General features: G+C 36.5%; 1 protein-coding gene across 1 annotated transcript in view; it reads right to left on the minus strand.

Annotated features, from left to right (window-relative positions):
- RRM1 (ribonucleotide reductase catalytic subunit M1) overlaps positions 1 to 21,928 on the minus strand; it is a 37,518-nt gene extending 15,590 nt beyond the window's left edge. The window contains exons 1-12 of the mRNA XM_039847910.1: positions 21,657 to 21,928; positions 14,804 to 14,892; positions 12,123 to 12,300; positions 10,968 to 11,068; positions 9,150 to 9,209; positions 8,291 to 8,330; positions 7,862 to 8,024; positions 6,619 to 6,760; positions 5,177 to 5,260; positions 3,978 to 4,139; positions 3,521 to 3,600; positions 2,584 to 2,785 (exon numbers count right to left, since the gene is read on the minus strand). Coding sequence (XP_039703844.1) covers positions 2,584 to 2,785; positions 3,521 to 3,600; positions 3,978 to 4,139; positions 5,177 to 5,260; positions 6,619 to 6,760; positions 7,862 to 8,024; positions 8,291 to 8,330; positions 9,150 to 9,209; positions 10,968 to 11,068; positions 12,123 to 12,300; positions 14,804 to 14,892; positions 21,657 to 21,675 — 1,320 coding nt within the window. The 5' untranslated portion in view covers positions 21,676 to 21,928. The remainder of the gene's footprint in view (positions 1 to 2,583; positions 2,786 to 3,520; positions 3,601 to 3,977; positions 4,140 to 5,176; positions 5,261 to 6,618; positions 6,761 to 7,861; positions 8,025 to 8,290; positions 8,331 to 9,149; positions 9,210 to 10,967; positions 11,069 to 12,122; positions 12,301 to 14,803; positions 14,893 to 21,656) is intronic.
- Between the last annotated feature and the right edge of the window lie 734 nt (positions 21,929 to 22,662).

A 22,662-nucleotide genomic window follows, 5' to 3' on the forward strand; every position in this document is an offset into this window, starting at 1 on the left:
CATCATTCACCAGTTCATTTCTGAATCCCAGTACCTATTCACATATGTGAGTTTTAACATGTTCCAGTGAAACAGGTAAGATGAAGAGAACCCTTTGTTCCATAGTACACAGCTCTATTACCAAACTTATACTATGCTGTGATTGTTTATGTACATCTGTTTTAGTCAGTAATGTGCGCTGTCCGATACAATAATCACTAACCACATGTAGCTATTTAAAATTAAATGAAATTTAAAATTCAGTTTCTCGGCTGTACTAATCACATTTCAAATGCTCAAGAACCACCAGATACAGGACATTTACATCACTGCAGAAAGCTCTTCCTAATTACACATGCCAACCTCACCGTCACTGAGATTCTGACTAGCCCTTTATAACAGAGGACCCAAGTTTGTGATTTTTGGAAAACGCTCTTCAGGTGATTTTTCCTCTATCTATGCTTTCTATTTACTAGGTGGTGACCTTTCTCAGATAGGAATCATATCTTATTTATCCCTATATTTTTAGTACTAGCAATGCATCTGGCATGTACTAAATGCTCAATAATGATGAACACACCTTCTTTTTCCATTTTGATTATGACTATCCCAATTCAAACCCTCAACTCCTCTCACCTCATGCCCTTCATACCTACTCAATTCTATACTTGTTGCCAAAGAACCCATTTTTAAAACATAGCTCAGATCACATAAGTCTGATAAATGCCCGAGAGAAAAATAAGGCAGGAAAAGAAGACAGAGTATCCTGGGGATAAGGATGGAAGGAGTGCCATTTTAAAAAAGAGCTGTCAAAGATCTCACTGAGAACATGACGTATGAACAAATAACTGAAGAGGTTAGAAAGCAAGCCATTTGGCTACCTGGGAGGGAAGAGCATTAACAGCAAAAATCCTGAGGCAGGAGCATGTATGCTAAGTTTGAGAAACAGCACAGAAATTAGTAGAGCTAGAGCACAGTGAGCAAGGGGGAAGGTAACAGCAGGTAAAGAGGGGGTACCCAGTTGTATAGGACCTTATAGGGCACTATAAGATTACTGGATGGAAATGAAGTACTGACACATGCTACAACATGCATAAATAAGCTTTAAAACGAGGTAAGTGAAAGAAGCCTGACACAAAAGGCCTAATGTTACAAGATTCCATCTAAATAGAATGCCCACAATAGGCAAATCCAAAGACAGAAAATAAATTAGTGGTTACCAGAAAAGGAGAACAGGGTGCGACTGCTAAGAAGTTGAAGGTTTCTTTCTGGGGTGATGAAAATGTCCTAGAATTAGATACTGGTGATAGTTGCACAACCTTGTGGGCATACTAAAAAACAATGAATTATATACTTTACAAGGGTGGAGTTTATGGTATGTGAATTATATCTCAATTTAAAAAAGGAAGGACTCTGGATGGGTTAGAAAGTCAAAGAGGAGAGCTGTGCAAGGTAATGATCTGATCCGATTTTTGTTTTTAAAAGGGTCACTCTAGTCTCTGTAAAAAAAAAATCTATCTTGTATAATGGTTAGAGTATATGTCAATTTCTTCCAACTAAATTATAAGTTTCCAGAGGAAACTGGCAGGGACTGAGCCATATTCATTTATATTTCCGGAGCACTTACTACAGTTGTCTTACATATAGGTGGTGCTCAATAAATTTTGTTAAACTGCAACCTTAGCAGTATACTCAACTCACTATTTTCATCCTGATTTTTCATTTGTCATATTTTTTAGGCCCTAGAATTTGTGATCTGCTCCTTCTTCATTTCCATAGTTTGCATCCAATATCCAAGCAGCCTGTCATCCAACTACTGCAACAATCTCCTTAAGCTGACCTCCAACCTCTTCTTACACCAAGCCACTCTATAACCATAAGCAAGAACTAGCCTTCTCATCCTAGCATTTTGATGTATTCCCTTTCAGAAACCTACAAGGGTTCCCTACTTCTGTGACATGCCAGCTTTCACCTACTAACTCCTTTCCCCTGGCCAAACCCATCCCTCCATATACCAAACCTTAATGTATTTGCTCCATCAAAACAAACTTATTGGACACTCACTGCACAGAACCTAACCCTATCCCTGATCTGTCATACAGGCTGTTCTTCCCAAATGGAAGTTTTTCCAGAAACTTAAAAAAACAAAAACAAAACAAACAAACAAACAAAACCCTAGGTCTCATTTCTAGCCTTGCCTCTTCTGTGAATCATTAAAGATTTGAGATTAGAATTTTCTCAACATTCACTGAAAGGACTCTATGTGTTTACATACTTTAAACTGAATGAGCATCCTAACACATTTTCGTTTGTCTCAAACTACCATAACTGTATATTGCTATTTTTCTCAAGTAAAGATTATTATAACAATGTGTAAGAAAAAGTTGACAGTCTTCTACATGGCTTTGACTAAAATATATTCAAAGACATAGATCACATCTCTTTCTCCCTTTGTAATTCTATTTTAGTGCCCTTCTGTTTATCAACAAGCTATGAAAACTCCCTTCACTCATCTCAAGTGAAATAAAGTGAGGGAGTCACAAACAGTAACTTCCAAAGATTCTTCTCTCAGTACTAGACTCAGGCAGAAGTTTTTCTACCTACCTCATCTTTGCTAGTATACTCTACTATTTCTGTACACAGGTTGCTGCATTTGATTGTTCCCAGGTTCTGCTGGTTGCTCTTCCGATTACAGGAATCTTTGTAGAGCATGTATGGGGTACCTGTCTCAGTCTGAGACTCAATAATGGCGTACCAAAGCTGCTGAGCTTTTACAACTTTGCGGACACGACCCTGTTTCTCATAACTGAAAGGCAAAGGTAACATTATTTTAATTTTTCATAAGAAAATCTTTATTGCAGATAACTTGAAGGCAGACATTAAAATATAATATTATAAAAACTTAAATTTTTTACTAAGTTTTGCAAAGGAAGAAAAAAAACAAGGAATATGATATTCATTTTACCCTCACTAAAATCAGAGGAAAGTCAGGCAGTGTTAAATCCCTTCAAATACATCTGATCCCACTAAATCAATACCTTCCATAATTAAAAGAAACAAAAACCTAAAGTAGTCAAATTATGCTAATGTGCTAAAGTAGTACTATTGTTCCATTATTTAATGAACTATTCACATGTGTCCAAGTTGCTCGATTCCTGTGTGCAACACAAAGCATAACTGATTTTATCAAATGTACTGTATGACAAAGCAAAAAAAAAAACGCTGCTAACTCTTTGCCTTCATTTTTAAAAGCATCAATGGAAAAACCCAAGCGAATATTTACATGTCCCAAAGTTTTAAGAAAAATGGAAACCAAAATTTTAATAAAGATTCAGAAAAAAAAGCTGACCAAAATAAAATTATGAATCATATTCTCTTCTAGATGCTCCCAAAGATTCCTAGAAACTGGCTAATGAGTGGTAACATTTTAAAATGTAGACATCCGAATAAGTACTGGAGTACTGAAAATGTTCTATATTTTGAATGGTATGGTATGGAGAAAAATATGTAAAATATTATTACTTTCATATTTTTCCCATACCTTTCATATAGCTTCTCAAATTCTTCTCCCCAAACCTCATCCAGACCAGGACACTCATTTGGACACATCAAAGACCATTCCTACAAAGGAAAGAATAGTACCACCCGTAAGAAACTTCAAATAATCAACCATACATAGTCTGTTAGGAACACTATAAGGGAGAGGGTGTCTTACATGGACTCTCTTGGAAATCTGCTATAGAAATAATCATTTTAGGCTCAGAGCCAAACACCTAGTTCTGCCTGTTTGTATACAACTTTTCAAGCATTTAGGTCAGACAACATCTACTTTAGAGAATAAAAATCCAAGAAGGCAGGAATGACATCTCATAACATGTTCAAAATGCCTTCCATAGCAAAACATATTAAGTGGACTCTTCCTAAGCATGATTTATGACAACTGACGAGAAGGCTTATATGAATCGAGTCATTATTATTAACAGGTACCTTTCTCTTACCTGATTAGTCTCCACTCGTTTCATGAAGAGATCCGGAATCCAAAGGGCAAAGAAAAGGTCCCTGGCACGCTGTTCTTCTTTTCCTGTGTTCTTCTTTAAATCAAGAAACTCAAAGATATCTAAATGCCAAGGCTCCAGGTAAATAGCAAATGCCCCAGGTCGCTAATGGTAAATAAATCATCATTCTTTTCAGAATCAGAATGAAACAAAGAAACTTCACATTTTCCAAAACACTTTTATATCTCCTTGGATTATCAGTAAAATTAATGAATTAAATGAGAGAATACAAACAAAAATACTATAAAAATATAAAGTAGTTAATATTTTTCTTACAATTCTAGGAGTAAAAAAGAACATTTAACAAAGAAAATGTGGAAAAAGAAAGATTAAATAACTTGTTCAAAGTGATAAGTAAACTAGAGATGGAGCTTCCTCTTCGGTTATCTAGCTCACTTTACACAATGTGACATATATGTAAAGCCCAAAGAAAATCACTTCAACTTAGACAACAGGTTGTGCTCTTTATTAAAGGTCAAAAAGGTGATCTGTCTTATCAAGGTCCCATAGATTTCTTTTTAAGTACACCAGAGAGAAGTTCATAAACTAAGAAGTGATTAGTGTGCCTACATATCCACAAGAAGCAGGCTCAAGTTAAAAACTATTCTGCTGGTAATACTAAATAAATGACCTCAATCCTCTCAACTTTACTTTTTCCTCTATAAAATAGGCAAAGTTTTGTTTTCTGTTTTGTTTTGTTTTAAGAAAAACCTAGAAGACATATTACAACCCCTTTGCAAGGTTAGGTATTAATATGAGTCACAACTTCAAAAATTCTTTGCAAATAAACTGTCATGTAAAAAAGCTACTGACTAGATCACTGGCTACCTGGAGTCATTATGCATGGGTGGGAGTAAAGGGGGTGATTAATATGAAAGTGCATGAGGAAACATTCTGGAGTACTGAAAATGTTCTATATTTTGAATGGTATGGTGATTACAGTGTATACATCTGTCAAAACCCATCAAACTGTACATTCAAGTGTACTTTAAAGTAAGTAAATTATACTCAGTAAATTGATTTTAAACATGAAAAAAATAGGCCAAGTTGTTAGAAATATACACAATAAACCATCTTATCATAAGCATACATGGCTAAAAACTTTTAGTTCTGATTTCCAATACTTTAAAATAACAGCATACCTTGTTTCCACCTTGATCCACATATCGTGCTGTATTGTTATATACTCTCAGCATTGGTACAAGGCCATTGGAATTGCCATTAGTCTGAAAGAGAGACAGAGAATAAAGGTATCTGAAGTAGAAAGGGGACTCAACAAGAAAAAAGAACACAGGGCTCAAAAGTGAACAAATTACTTTCTCCCAGTCCATAAAGTTTAATCTGCTCTCCAGTTCTACCTCTGCTTTGAAAACGTAGGGAACATTAAATAAACAAAACCTTGAATAAATTACAATGATGTATAGTTACTTCATGGCATCTTTAATTTACAATGAGATATAACAATTACAAGTCAAAAGAATCCAAAATCAGGACACCATACCTTCTAAAGGTGATTATATAAACATATACTTTGGGTAAAGTAAAAACACCACTAAAATGTCTTTTTCCCACAAGAATTCAAGGCAACTTACACAATTAGAATTATACACAATGGGTAAATCGAGATAATAAATAAGGTAAAGAGAGATTCTCAGCAATAAATGAATTCTAGAATGAAGATAAGAAAATATAGACTCCTAAGACTAGAAGAAACATCATCGAATTTCAAAATAATCCTTCTAACTCAAGGCAAGCCTCAGTTTAGAAACATAAGTGAGCAATGGTTCACGCTACTATTGTGTGAAAGTGCTGTATATATCACAGAATCTCCAGAACCCCATGTAATGGAATGGTTTCCTTCTGGATTCTCTAGCTTTATTCTAAAAGGTTAGATATTTTCTTCATATTACAGATGAAGAAATAAATTCAGAGATGTAAAATAACTTGCACTAAGCACTATTAGTAAGTAATGTAGATAGGATTTAAATCCAGGTTTTACCTAAAAATCCTTATCTTGACTCCCAATTCAAGTGAGGCTTGAATTTACATCAAAGTGTCAATGTTTAAAGCTTAAATCTTAGCTCTATCACATATTAAGTGACTGATCTCTGGAAGTAATTTTACTTTCTAAGCCTGTTTCCTCACTTAGAAAATGAAGACAATACTGTCTATACTCATCAAGTTACTATAAGGCGTAAAGTACCCACTGTGTACTTCTAATGATATCTATTTCATAAAGTTGTAGTAAGGATTAAATGAGTAACTAATGTAAAACTTTTATAACAGATTTAGCACATAGTAAGCAATCAATAAGTAAGAGTTGCTATTATTGTAAAATAAATCAGAATTCCAAAATCTGAGCTAAAAAGGATCCTACAGAGCATCTAATCTAAACCTCTAAGATAGATGAAAATGAAGCCAGAAGCAGTGAAATGACTCACTCCAAGTCACGCTGCCAGCTAGTAATTAACAGAGAGCCAGGTCTCCCAAGCCCCACCATTCGCCCTCTCAACCATAAGCTTGGTTGCTTATGGACTTGAATTCCTCCAGCCTATACATTTTCAGCCATACGAAAGAATCTTACCCCAGCAATGTAGCTGCCAGTAGCTCGAATACAACTCACAGCAACACCAATTCCCCCAGCAGACTTGGAAATCAATGCACACTGCTTTAGAGTGTCATAAATGCCTTCAATGCTATCATCTTTCATGCTTAGAAGGAAACAGCTATGAAAACAAAAATCACAAATCAGCAAGGAAATGAAGCAAAGTGAAATCTCAAAAATAACTATACAATCCAAAGACAGTAAGTTAGACAAATAAAAGATCTGTAGTTTACAGAAATTCAATTAATTTATATTAAGCTAATATATATATTTTGCTGAAATCTTAATTCTAATAATTTGTAGATGCTCTTAATTCCCTATATAAAAATTATATCATCTGTGAATCATTATAGTTTTGTTCCCTCATTTCCAATTTTTTCCTTCTTATCTTACGATGCTGGCTTGGGCCTCCACTATAATGCTGAAAAAAAGTGATAGATCTAAGTTTTTAGTGGTATCATTTACCAAATTAAGTTATTTTCTGTATTGATTTTACTAATTTGTTAATTATGAAAGAATATTAAATGGTATGTTAGTGCAATGGATTATATTAATATACTTTTTGATATTAGCATATCCTTGAATTCCTGGGATAAACCAATTTGCTAAAAGTGGTTTTTTATTTTTGTTTTTGTTTTTTTATGTATTATTGGATTCTGTTCCAGTGTCCCCTTTCTCAGAAAAGGTATCATCATTCTTCCTATTACTCTATTCATAAACTCAGGAACCATCCTTGGCTCATATTCAAAACATCACTAAATTCTGTCAATTTTAGCTCCTAAATGTCTCTAGAATCTGTCCATTTCTCTCCAAAAATACCATAATCTCTTGAAGAGACTCTAAGAGTCCTCTGTTGATATTTACTATTTTCAAAACAACTTGATTTAAAAAAAAAAAAACTTGATTGAGATATAATTCACATACCTAAAATTCCATTTAAAGTGTACAACTAATGGCTTTTAGTATATTCACAGAATTGCGCAACCATCATCACAATCAAGTTTAAAATTTCAATACCAGCATTTGCCTCTCTCCAATTCATTTACCACACTAAAGTGAGAGATCTTTCCAGAATACAAATCTCATTTAACCAGAGCAGGAGTGATTAAATGTTCATTAAATTAATTCTTCTGTGATGAATTGCCTAGTTTCTTCCAGCCAAAGTTTATTTTCCTAGTCAAACCATTTCAGAACTTTGAAAGCAATTATAGATGGCACATACCTAGAAAGCTGTGGGCGGTTAGTGCCAGCATTGAAAAGAGTGGGAGAGGCATGGGTAAACCACCTCTCAGAAAGAAGGTTGTACGTTTCAATAGCAGCTTCAATATCTTCTTCGTGAATCCCCACAGATACCCTCATCAACATATGTTGTGGTCTTTCAGCCACTAAAAACAACAAAAAAAAGAGTTTTCATATGATGGGAAATGTCAGAAAAACTAGGCTGAGACATGTACTTCAGTCAAAAAAGGAACACCCAAAGACAGTTTTAAAAATTTTAAACCAGTAAGCAAGACAATTATTCATTCATAAATTAAACCTAAAGTTAAATGTTATTTATAGTTTAAAAAGAAATATTATGGCCAATAGCTCAAAGCTCTATATTTAATATAATGAACAGAAAATAAAATACACAAACATGTTCATGTCTCACCTTTTCCATTGATCTTCAACAAATAGGACCGCTCTAGAGTCTAAAAAAGCAAAGCAAAAACTTCCAGAGCAGTACAAGACAGTGGATATATCATTCAAAATAAGGCAATCTATTTAAATCCTCTCAGTTTTTATATAATTTTAAATGAAAATAATATATTTACTCTTACTAGCTTCAGTTTGGAACATTAATTGGCTGTCCGTTCTGGAAAAGACTGCATGAAAATTTCTGGAAAAACCCAGCTCTATATTAATGCATATAATATTAAGAGCAGAAGCTGTGGCATTCCTTATGATCATCATAATGGTTAACATTTATAAAATACTTATAACAGGCTAGGCACTGACCCAAGCAACATAAACACTCTCACTTATCCACAACAGAATTTGTACTGAAATTTTATTATCCCCATTCTAAAGATGAAGAAACTGAAACACAGAGAGATTAAGTAACTTGCTAAGAAGAAATGAAGAAGAGATTTGAACCCAGGTGGTGTGATACCAAAACTGATGTTCTCAATCACTGTTTATCAACATAAATTACGGAGAAAGGCATTCAGCACACAGTAAGGATTCAATAGTCGTTGCATGAACAGTAGAATAATAGAGAATCATTATAGCAAATTATCTGCATAACTCCTCAAGTAATCCAGAAGTAGTATTTAGAAATTTTTAAAACTGCAAATGGATAAACTATCTTTCCTTAACTCAAACCACCACCATTACCTTAATTCCACTAATCCACCAGGTCCATCCCAACTCCCAACTCCAAATAACTTACTGCCTTTATAATTGTATCACTAAAACATAAACAAAAACCTGTATTTCCTGATGTAAGGAGAAATTCCCACTTTATTTACCTTAAAGCCAAAGTAATTATAAGAGAAATCTCGGTCATAGATGATGGCAGAATTCAGGCGCTGGTGGAGATGAAAAAAAGAACCCATAATTGAGATAATTAAACTTATTTTCACAAAATCTGACATCTTTCACCCCTGATTCCAGAATTAAAATTGACATAGGATACAAAAGAGATAACACTAAGTGTTATTGTTATAGAATAGAAAACCATATCTAACGTAAGAAAAAAACATAAATTCAGTATCCTAATTAGGTTTAAAAAATTGTACGTTGTAAAAGTAGAAGAAAACACATAAATCTAAGTTGTATATAAGTAAAAATATAAATGTGACTTTCCAAACTTTCCCCATTATATTTATAGTACATCTCTAATTAAAGAGGGAAAGAACATAAGCATATTGTCATCCTTAAACATGTTCTTAAATTAGCTGTCAATCTAAAAGTATTGGTACTACATACTTACTCATACTTTTATTATAAAAATTAGATGATTTTAAACTACACATAACCATATACATGATAAACAATGACAGAAAGTAGGATTACATTAATTCTAAGGCTCTTCAAAATCCATGGTCCTTCAACAGGTTTCATACAAACTACTGTTGTGACAATAAGATTTTATAGAGGAACTGGCCATTGTTATAGTTTTTGTATGCTATAAAGCTATTAAGAGGAAACAAAAAGCATTTAGATACAAAGATTCATTCTGGATACAGAAAAATGGAGCAAGTTTTTCAAAATACTATCAGTGTTGATGTATAATGATCCATGTCTCAGGATTGGAATAATTATATGAAGCTCCTCCCTTTCTCTTAAATTTTTAAGGTATCTTTGCTGCCAAAGACAGGTAGGGGCCTTGTGTGAATAATGGAGAACTGAAATACTTGGTTATCTTTATTTTTTTTTAGATATGGGTTTTTGCAGTAGTTATTTCATTTTTGTACATATTATACATGTACAGATTATACAAATGAACAACACATACAAACAACTGTTTTCTTTCTCTCGGTCTTTTTAACACCAGATACATATTTAGAGAGACAACCGACTAATCATTCTATTACCTAAAGCTAAAACTGGCTTCTATCTGTGCAGATATCCATGATAAATAAATTGTATGCAAAAGGGCTGATTGGACCTACATATCTTTTCTGTACTCGGGGATCTAGTTAAGAAAGGGGTTGGAACACAAGTAGATAATTTTTAACTTGCTGAGCAAGATCTTTCAAAATTTTACCTGAGCAACCTTTTTAGGAGTCAGTTTGGCAAGGTCTACTAAATTTTGAATGCACATACTCTTTGGTTCAGCAATTCCACTTACGGGATTTATCTTACCAATATACTCATCTATGAGCAAAACACTACCATACAAGAACATTTACGGCAATGAAAAAGGGAAACAAATATTCATCACTGGAGTAATTCTTACACATATGTACAATAACAACAAACCTATAAAATGGAATGCTATGCTGCTGTTAGAAATAGGGTAAATTCATAAATGCTGACATAGAACTATCTCTAAGATAAATTCTCAGTAAAAACAGTATGCACAGTACACTATCACTAAAAGGAAAAATATATATGTACACAGACATACGCACACGTGCACACAGGTGTATTATAGAATAGTGCTGGAAAAATACATTTTAAAATTATAAAATGTTGTTTCTAGAGAAACTAGGATTTAGGGAACAAAAGAGAATTACTTTTTACCTGTATCTTTTGTAGTGTTTAAGTTTTTAAAAATGTGCTTATTTTAAAAAAAAGAATCTATTTAAAAAATTTTTTCACTAGAAAAGCATTATACATACATCTTTATTGGCCAAAACAATATCCAATGTTGACTTGGCCACCATGGGAGAGTGTTTGCTATTATGTGGATTTATATAGTTGTAGAGGTCTTCCATCACATCTAAAAAAAAAAAGTACAACAAAAAATAAAAATGTCAAAATCACTTAAGAGTTAATTCACTTTTCAGTTAATAGTTTAAAACAGTGGTTAGTGGTTCTCATTTTTTCATCCCAACTCACCTCAGTGCCTGGCATAGAAAGTGCTCAATAAAAATACACATGTTGACTAAATATATAATAATGCCTCACTTATGAAACAAGTTTCCAGAGTTAAGAGTGTAGAAAGCCTCTTGTAATTTGAAAAATATTCCCAGGTGACTGATAGCCAACCCCACTGACAAATACTGGTTGAAAATAAAGAAAGGCAAAAATTATAATCTCTTCTCAATTTTTTTACCCTAACATAAAATTTCACTTAAAATTCAGAACCTATCGCCCCAAGCATTTCACATCTATAAATGCATCTTTAATAAGCCCTCTCATTTGCTCTTCTTAAAGATATCCCTTTGCATTTGTGAACAATAATTACACATACACACACACACACACAAAATGCTGGTGTTTTGATTGGAACTGACTTGAATATATAGTTCAATTTTGGGAGAACTAATATCTTTACAATAAATCTACTAAAAAGAGAGGTATAATATATGAGGTCCCACATAAGAGATCTGGAATCAAGAGCCAAAGATTTCTCTCTCCATCAACCATCTGACTTCTTATAAACCAAACAAATTATTTAACTTTCTTTTGCCCACACTCCCTGAGCTGTAAAATGCCGGTGATGGAATGAAGTGTTTGCTAATGGTGACAAAAGATTAAAGATAATATTTTGTTTAACCCAGAACTTGTCAATAAATACTACTCATTTTTTTCAACCACAATACCACCAACTACTTAAAAGAGACAGAACAAAAAAATAAAGAAAAGAATCCACTAACCCATTCAGCAAATCAGCAGCATGGAGAAACAAGTTCTAGTCCCCCCTCTTCCACTAACTTACACATTTTGCCTTTTTAAGCAAGATATAACTTTTATTTTGACATTCAAGGTTTCATTCTAGTACCCTTATACATTTTCCAATACTAAATTCTAACTTTTTTCTCTAGACTCACCACTGAACACTTTCTTTGTTTCTTTGTGCAAGTTAGAGACAGCAACCCTTGCTGCCAGAATGGCATAGTCGGGGTGCTTAGTAGTCAAGGTTGCAGCTGTTTCAGCAGCCAAAGTATCTAGTTCCACAGTAGTGACCCCACTGTATAAGCCTTGGATTACTTTCATGGTGATCTGAGCCTATAAAAACAAAACCAAGAATTATTTGAGCTTTCTCAAGAACCAACAGCTTCCTGAATAGAGCAATGAAGAAAACAATCAAAATTACATCAAAATAAAACAATTTCCTTTTCTGAAAAATTATCTTTTAAAATGGTGGGCTGTGGGAAACTTAGTAATAAGAGTTCATAAACCAACATAACTGCCAGAAAATGCATACTAATATACACTACACAAAGAGGGGGTCACCAAAAAAAAATTAATTAATTTTTTAAAATCTAAGTATAGGTTTAACAAAGATCAACAGTCTCACAGGGAAAGAGCTGAAAAAAGACCAATGATTCTATAAGGATTTCCTCATCTTTCATTCAAATTATCCCTACGTGATCAGGGTTCCAGCTACATAATTACCCATTTTTTCCTAATTTTTACTTGTCCTTCTACTTAAGGACAAGTAAAGGAAAGCAAATGAATCAAACTTCAATCATTCCAATTAGAGACGAAAGTATAAATTAAGGTTGGGGCTGATTCATCAAATAATTTAATGACTACTCTTTCTTTAGTACTTCATGAATTACAAAGTGTCTCAACTTTCATAATCTTCTCTGACATTTTACAATCACCTTGTGAGATGGACATGATTACTATCACCATTTTACATGAGGAACCTGAGATCAGGTTACTCGGACTTGCTCAAGATTATTGGCTAGTCTGGCTTCACATCCCACTCAACCTCACTGAATTTCACTGTTTTCAAGACCATGTTGTAAGAGGTTCCCCTTTTAAAAATATACAATGTACAAGTTATTACCACACATTTTTAAGGAAAACAAATACTAAGTTGTGATTTGTGTTTACTGAATCTTTAAAAAAAAGCTTAATTCAACAGAAAATAAAAGTATTGCCCAGTTGACCAAAACATGCCCCCCTCAAAAAAAGTGTAATTACCAGTCTACAATCTATTCTAATTACATTTTACCTAAGACCAAATTGTTCCTGATCACTTTCTTCTCAGATCTAGCAGATAAATTATGTTCAATAAAAGAACAGTAAAGTCTTCTAAATCAGTGGTCCCCAACCTTTTTGGTACAAGTGCTCCTATGAGAATCTAATGCCTGATGATCTGAGGTGAAGCTGAGGCGATGAAGCTAGCACTGGGGTGTCCCTGCCAATACAGGTGAAGCTTTGCTTGCTCTCCTGCCGCTCATCTCCTTCTGTGTGGCCTGGTTCCTAATAGGCCACAGACTAGTACCGGTCCGTGGCCTGGGGGTTGGGGACCCCTGTTCTAAATTGTTTCTGGTGCGACATGGCAATTAATCAAAACTCAGGATAAAATCTGTGTGTTAACTGTGCCAGATCTAATAGCACGCAGACTTTTTCAGCTGAATCTACCCTAGAAAGCTTGAGTCTGCTATATAGTATCCTTGTACTTTGAAATATAGTATCACCTGAGGCAGAACATCTGAAAGTCAAGAGACCTAGGTTTTTCTCCCAACACTCCCACTAACTTGTACAAGTCACTTCCCTTCTCTCTTTGGACCTTCCTTGTCTACAAGGAAGATGAAATAGGATGATCTAGCAGGTTCATTCCAACTTAACATTCTACTGTTTTAATGTAAAAGAGAATTTGTAATAAGCATATTTTAAAGTTGTATAAAATTATTTTCTTTTGACCATTTTGGCCAATTCACTATTTATCAAGTATCTATATACGTGCCAAACATTGTAGACATCCCAAGAATAAGATATAGCCCACCCTCAATACTAGGGGAGGACAGGCTTGTAATTACTTTCCACATTATGTGGTTAATTTAATGCTATGAGGCCAGCACAAGTGCTACAGCAGTACAGGTAGAATACCTAAATAAGGCTAGGGCAATATGGGTGGGTTTGGAAAAAAAGGTTCTTAAGATACTCCCATTTTAGGATGATCATTTTAGATGCCAAGTGGAAGATGCATGTGAAGAGGGCAAGATAAGAGGAAGGTTACTTTTGAGACCATTATAGACAACAGTCTAGATAAGGGATGATGAGGGTCTAGAGTAGAGGATTTATAGGAAATGAGAAAGCAGAGCAACTGGCTTATGAATGGTCTGTTCTCCTTAATTTAAATGTTGCTCATGAAATCTACTTTATATTACTTAAATGTATTCACCTACATAGATAACAAAAAGCAAATTTCAAATCGGTTTCTACTCAAATGACCACAATTCCAAAACAAGCTTTACCATACATTTTTTCACTTATGAATAAAATAATTTATTCAAGAAAGTCTCTAACATGAAATATCAATGTCAGGTTTTCCTCTTTGCTCACTTTTTAGTCTTCTGAAAAGTAAGAATTCAAAGTACAGAACCAAAATTTAGAAAAAAGGTTTTAAGCAATGAATTCACATTTTATATCCAAGGCCATAAGGAGAATACCAAACCAAAATATGTTAAGTAAGGGAAGGGCCAGAGATAAGATACAAGTAAAAATAGTCACATAAAGCAAGGAACCCAAGATATAAACCATATTTACTTACAGGATCAACAAAGTCCATATTGAGTCCATAACAAAGTTTCTGGATTCGAGATGTAATTTTGTCAAACATGACCCGTTCTTGGCGGCCATCTGAAGAATCAAACCATAAAATTCATTATCACTTATTAAGATAGCAGTGTCAAAGAATCGAATGTAATCGACACATGAATTTTTAAATTGCCCAACGTGAAATGCTATTTCATAGATAAAAGATTAAGACATCCAGTAGTTTCATCAAGATATTATTTTTGTATCTTCAAAAAGTATGGATTCTATTCCGAAAATCTTCTCTTCTCCCCTTCAAAATTCCCAATAGTGGATGATCAGATCCTTCAGAATCAAAGTCAAAATCATTATAATAATCCACAGACTTCTAGACAACCTCTCCTTTCTGCCCCTTTTCCCAACTTCATCTCCTCCTCTCTCTCCTTCCTCATTTACTCTACCTTAGCAACTCTAGCCTCCTTGCTATCTACACCTATTTTAGGTCTTTGTTCAATGTCATCTTCTCAATGAGGCTTTCGCTGATCATCCTATTTTAAATTGCAATGCCCCCAAAATAGCCTTCCTCTTCTTATCCCCTCCTCCTTCTATGCTTTTCCTCCATAGCATCATCTGACATACCATATATTTTACAGTAGTTCCCCCTTATCCATGGGAGATACATTCCAAGAGCCCCAGTGAATGCCTGAAACCACAGATGATACCAAATCCCATATGTTTTTTCCTATACATGCATATTTTTCTCATTTATCAATTTCTGCAACTTTGAGGGAAATGTGACAGCAGCTTCTTCAATCAGCAGACACAGCTTCTCAAGTAATCTTTATATTTTTCAGTTCAAACCTATTCTTGAACCTGGGCTCAATCCTTAATTGCAATAAATGGCTTGGTGCCACTCATTTCACGGGCTCCCTCGCTGAAGTCTTCAAAAAAGCTTAGTGCTTTCTGGAGCAACATGCTGCATTGATCAGAATGTTTTCTGTTCATGTCTTCCATCCACAAATGTAATGCCTTTTCCATCTTAACTAAGCACTTATCATGTACTATGGCCGTAACTTTTGCAGTCTGAGGTGCGACAACTAGCACGAATTTTTTTCCTTCTCCACAATTTCACAGAGATTCATTTTTACCATAGATCCTGGCAATCTCAGTATAGAATTTTTTTTCCTCTCCTTAAACCAAGAACTTTCACCTTTTCACTTAAAGGAAGCACTTTAGTTTCTCTTTGGCATATCTGAATCACCAACATGAATTCTCTTGTTGGTTTGGTGCCATGATTAAGTAAAATAAAGGTTATTTGAACACAAGCACTGTGATACCTCAACAGTCGATCTGATAACCAAGACAGCTAGGCAGCATATACAGCAGATATGCCAGACAAAGACATGATTCATATCTTGAGCAGGATGGAACCAGATGGCACAAGATTTCATCACATTACACAGAAAAGCACACAATTTAATAAAACGTATTATTTCTGGAATTTCCCATTTAACATTTTTGGACCATGGATTGACTGCAGGCAACTGATATCATGGAAGTGAAAACCACAGATAAGGGGGAACATTATCATGTGATTCTTTTCACCCATCCACTAGAACTTGCAAAAGAGAAAAACATTTTTGCAAGTTTTATTTACATTTTATTTGCACATATTCCCCAGTGCCCTGACCAAGGACCAAGGCCTAGCACATAGCAGGACCTCAAATATTTATTGAACACTAAATGACTTATCAACCTGTCTCCATTCTAACAACCTTCATGATAAAGTTGACTTATATACTCTCCTAGGGTAATTACTGATTTTGAATTTACTTCACACCATATAAAAAAGTACTTCTATTTGTAATTCAAGACAATCTTCTAGAGACAACCTTTTAGTTTTAATATTCGGAGGATATGCAAATACATGGACCTTATCTAGTTAGTCCTTTTATGATTTTGGACTTCAATCATACTCCTCTTTGTCCTTACTAACAAAAAGTCCTATTATTCTTAGTTTAATTTCGAATGGTATCTTCTTCAACCTTTATTTACTCCTATCAGCAATAGTGGATATATCCAGCCACTACATAGCTTTAACTTTAGGTAATCCACGTTAACGTAATCAGTCTATTGACCTAAAAATAAAAGGCCAAAACGAGAGGCAATAAATATTTATTTGAGACCCAAAAGAATAGCTATTATGGAAGATTCAGGCAGAATCCCAAATAGTGTTCCCACACTGCTGAAAAGAAATCTCCGAATCGGAATTGTCCAAGCAGAATCATCAGCAGAATCTGCAAAACAGAATCTCTGAAACGGAACCGACGAAGCAGAATCTCCGAAACGGAATCTCCGAAATGGAATCATCCAAGCAGAATCTCCAAAACGGAATCAACAAAGTGGAATCTCCGATGAACTCACTGAAGCGGAATCTCCGACATGGAATCTCCGAAACAGAATCTCCGAAACAGAAGCTCCGAACCGGAAAGCAACACTGGTCAGTTATTAAAAGTATTATTGGCTAGAGGACATATGAATAGCCAACAAATATTTGGAAAGATGCTCAGCATCGCTAGCTATAAGGGAAATGCAAATCAAAACCACAATGAGATAGCATCTCACACCTGTTAGAATAGCTATAATCAACAGGACAAGTAATAACAAATGCTGGAGAGGATGCAGAGAAAAAGGAACCCTCATGCACTGCTGGTGGGACTGCAAATTGGTACAGCCACTATGGAAAACAGTATGGAGGTTCCTCAAAAAAACTAAGAATTGATCTACCATGTGATCCAGCAATCCCTCTACTGGGTATTTACCCAAAAGACTTGAAAACCCATATCTGAAAAGATATTTGCACACCGATGTTCATAGCAGCATTATTCAGTGGCCAGGACATGGAAGCAACCAAAGTGGCCTATGATAGATGATTGGCTAAAGAGGCTGTGGTACATATATACAATGGAATATTACTCATCCATAAGAAGAGATGAAATACTGTCATTTGTGACAACCTGGATGGACCTTGAGATAACCATGCTAAGTGAAATAAGTCAGACAGAAAAAGTTGAAAATCACATGATATCACTTATATATGGGATATAAACCTAAAAGCAACAAATTGAACAGGACAAACAAAGAGAAAGTCATGGACAATAGACGTGGTTATCAGAGGGCATGGGGAAGTGGGGAGCAGGGAAGTAGATGGGGAAAAGGGGGTCAAATATGTGGTGACAGAAAGAAATCTAACTATAGGAGGTGAACACACAGCGTAAATATATATGCCTTACTGTTAAAGTTATAGCTGAAACTTACTAGATTTCGTTAACCAATGTCACCAGATAGATAAATGTATTTTTAGTCCCTCGTTGCCAGGAAGGCTCATTCCTGGTTGGTCCTGTCCCACGTAGGAGGGAAAAGTTCTTTTTTCTTAGGAACCTTAAACCACATTGGAGCAACAAGAACACCAGAACAGAGGAAATGTTTACTGTCATATTTAAGGGCAAATGACTTCCAGATTCCGCAGTTCTTGAGGTTTCTCCTATTAAGTCTCATAGGACTTAGTGATCATCTCAAAACACTGAGCAACCATTATCAGATGGTGTCTTTATAACATCGAGCTATCCAAGACAAAGTTTTTTAACAGTAAAAATTCCTATAATAAACAAAATACTAAGTCCAGAATAGATCTGAACCAGGAAACAACACCTGAGGGGACAGTCAGCTGAAAGTATTAAAGAATCATGGGTGTCAGTGGGCACCGCATTTAATCATTTGGCTTGTGCCCAGATTTTATCTAGTTCCATCAGTATCTATTTCGTCAGAGGTATTTTACCTAGGTACAACAAAAGCTATTAACAACAGAATAAACCCCACCTTGTTTAGCTAGGATATGGTCAAGAGCAATTCTATTGTCTAATAAACTTGTGCAAGGGAATTTAAAGGTTTTTCCCTTGTTGGTTACTGTTTTGGAGGTAGCTTCAGAAATTTCCTCTAAGGTTTTTGATAACTGTCTAATTACGTGTTTATTTATATATTATAATACCTGTCCTCAAAAAAGTATTTTTCTAAATCTAGTACTTTTACTGGGTTTGACGTCGCCAGGTAGTAAATACCCTTGACTGTGTGTAACCAGTTACACATTTTGACCTGTAAACTAGGTTTAAAGATAATGCCTAACGTTATCTTCCCAGACAGAAATTAAAGCAAAAGGGAAATAATAATTATTATAGTGAGTGCTTGGCCTCTGGTATTATTTGTGAGATAGGAAGGAATTAAAGTAAGGAAAAAAGGGAAAATGAAGGTATAAATTATATAGGCCTAGTCCAGAATCTTGGGTTAGATGTCCACGACAGATGTCGTCTGCTTCATTTCCTAGTCATTTTAAATTTCAACTCTGTTGGCTGAGCAGTCTAATTAAGTTTCAGAGCTTTCTTTAAATGGGAAACATTAATCCAAGATATCTGAGAGCAGGAACCACGTGTCTACTCACCACTGTAATCTCAGTGCCCAGCACAGTATCTATAGATTTGTGTGAGGGAGGATGAGGGAAGGAGAGAAAAGCAAGGGAGAGATAGAGAAAAAAATCTGGAAAAGAGATTATCGGAGTGTAGAAGGTGTTATTTTGCAAACGTGTTTGTTTTATGTATATACATACATATACATGCATGTGTACTGTGATGATGGTGTAAAATATAATTTCCATTGTGGGTTACAATCCAAAATTTTGAAAACACTATATATACTACTAAATTCCAAAGCACACTTTACAACTCAGTCAGCTTCACTGCATTTATTCCAATGGTTAACTTTTATTTAACCTTGGTCTCCTTAACCCATTTCCCATTTAGAAAAAAAAAAGTGCAGCTCACTGCCAGCGTTAATTTAAATTTACATAAACACAATTTCTGAGGCTGAAGCAAATCTGACTGGTTTTCAGTGTGAAAATAAAATATAAAAACTGTTCTTGGAGTTATTTCTAAACAGAACTTGTCTCTAATCCTAATATAACAGAAATGTATATGTAAATAGGATTCATCAAAAAAATCCTTGGCTAACAACTGTTCAGAAATGATGTTAATATCATGCGTAGGAACACTACATTTTCTAGGATTTGACATGTTCAGCAATCGAAAATTACTACATTTTGTAAATGGAAATAAATACTACTACTCGAAACAGAATGCTGTAAATAAAATTATGTCATTTGTTTCCAAAGACTATCAATATACTAGAGTGATGCAAAAATAATAATAAAAGTGAGCTATTTCATGGCAAACTTTGGCGGTAAGGTTAGGACTGTAATCTACGAGTTATCTCAGAGTAAATGCTGCAGCCACAAGTGCCCCCAGTGAGTATTCTCAGGGCAAACTTACTAGTTGACAACCAGTTGCCCTCTTGAATAATTACAATAAAATTATCAAAAACTTCAGAAGTTAGTCTGCAACTGGCATACCAAACATATTGGGGGGGGACCCTGAGCACATTAGAAATCAAAAATAAAATTTTTTGAAATAAGTAAAATAAATAAATCTAAGTATAGTTTTGTATATTAACAAGCCTTGTTGAATGCTACACTGAAAGATTCTAAAAAATCTGGATCAAATTATGTTCTCTTAGCTATAGTTAAACCACCTGGCCACAACCAAATCAACTACCTGCCTACCCACAGCGCTCATAATTATATTTTTAAATAATTACACTCATTCATTCTTGGAGCATTTAGTCACGGCAGGTCCCGTGTTACTTGTGGGCATAAAATCCCATCTTTGAAATGCACAGCCTAGAGGATAAAACAAATATCCAGTCAGTCAACCAGTATTTACTAAGCGCCTATAATTTTGAAATGACTTTACTGCTTTAACACAGGCAAGTGGATTCGACTAGACATGTTCCTACCTGTCTCAGATTGTTCTGTTAAAACTCCGTTTTGATCCTGTTTTTCCAACCTGATTAAACCCTTCCCCAAAGCGGAGGCTTGTCTCCTCTCATAATTTCACACAGCCAAGAAAAAGGCTGGCAAAAGGAGGTGCTTAGCAAGTCTAATGGGAATTAACTGTTGAGGAAGAATCCAAGTCCCTGGCTCTTCCGGGTCCCCATCTTGTCAGAAGATGTCTTGGCCACCCTAGTCAGATTTAGTATGTCTTCCCAAGACGGGTTAGGACAGTTAGTCACTGTCCCAAACTCTGGAACTACTCCTGGGACAAATGGCAACACGTGTCCAACAAAGGGCAAACTCCAGAAAGATGTCTGTGTCTGAGATCTGTTGTTTTTTTTTCACCCCACTTCTACTCTCATTCCACAAAATAAGATCTGGAAGCTGAAAGGTGCCCTTTTAGGGTACAGAGACCCTTTTTTTCTAACCCTCTACCCCGCTGCAGGGCCTAGAACAAGTCACCAACCTCACAGTTTTCAAATAAAACTCGTGTTGGCCATGGGTTCGAACCCTGACCTCACCATCAACTAACCGAGTGACTTCGCAATAGTCACTCAACCTCTCTCTGCGCTTCTTTTTTCCTTCTGTGAAGTGGAGTTGATAATCGCACCTCAGGGGCTCATGGGGAAAATACCGCCTGGGAAGTGCTCAGGAATTACTCGATGAAGGGGTAGTTCCTTTACTCTTTGGAAACGCGGCAGGATGACAAGGCGAAGGGGGCGCAGACTGAAGGCCAGGCCAGGGTGGGGGTGGGGATGGGAGGAGGACAGAAGGAAGCCAGCAGGCAGAGCAGGCTAACAAGGCGGGAAGCCGCGGCGGGCAGGGCGGGAAGCGGCGGAGGCGGGTGGGCGCGGTTAACTGCTCAGGCGGCGGCGGCCGCGTTCCCTTACCCGCTCCTCTCCACCCCGCCGTCCCTTCCCCTGCCTCTCACCTCGCTTGATCACATGCATCGCGGCTAAGGGCTGAGGCACTAAGGGATTCGACACCAGGCTGCAGCACTGAGGCGCCGGCTGGATCGAGGTGCCTGGGTGCGCAGGTTTCGGGCTCCAGGGGCTGCTCAAGTGCAGCAAGTGGAGTTGGGTCGGAGAGCACTTTTCTCCGCCGAGAAGCGGGACAATCTGAAACCCGTTCCGGCTCCCGCCACCCGGGACGCAAAAGCGGTCCGACAGAACACCAATGACGTTACTCAACGCCGCCAGCGCCCCAACGGGTGGGCAGGACTAGCATAGCGGAAAGTCGGATTCGTCCATTAGCCGTTGTACGGAGTATGGGCAGGGCCCGGGAGATCGCGCCTTTCGCGGCGGTGTTGGATGTGGGCATGCCCAACGGGAAGTCTGCTCTCCCGCGGCCATATTAAGTATGGGCAAGGTTCAGGAGACCACCCCTCTCCCACGGCCGCATTGAGTGTGAGCTAGCCGGGCAGGAACGCTGCTCTCTCGCCGCCATGTTGGGAGTGGGCAAAGCCAAAGCGAGGCCCTGGGCCGGATGTGGCTCGCTGAGCGGGCCAGACCCGGCCCCGCCCCCGCCCCTCTCGGCCGCTCGCCTCTGCAGAGGTCAAGACGGTTCATGTTTTTGAAGTAAGAACTAAAACCCAGCCATCCGAAACACTTTTTCTTGTCTTGCCAAGGTACATTATAATAACGTGAGACTGCGCTCCGATGTGGGTCTAGCCTGGGATCCATACGCAGAGGCAGCCGGAGCCCGAAGGCTCTTGGGTCAGCAGAAAGCCTAGCACTCAGTCGGGTTGGAAAAGATCCTTGATAGTCCAAGGGCGTTTGTATTTTATCCTGACGGAAATGGGAGCCCTTGAAGTTTTGAGAAGGACAAGGCCAAAACTCACTTTCTTTTAGAGTTCTCCAGTGGATGGTGGCAGATATGATCAGCAATAAGGCCTTATGGAAGTAAAATACGGCTAGGTGACTGAATGTGGGGAGCAA

Source organism: Pteropus medius, unplaced genomic scaffold, assembly GCF_902729225.1.
Source record: "Pteropus medius unplaced genomic scaffold, Ma_sr-lr_union100, whole genome shotgun sequence".
NCBI classification, from domain to species: Eukaryota; Metazoa; Chordata; class Mammalia; order Chiroptera; family Pteropodidae; genus Pteropus; species Pteropus medius.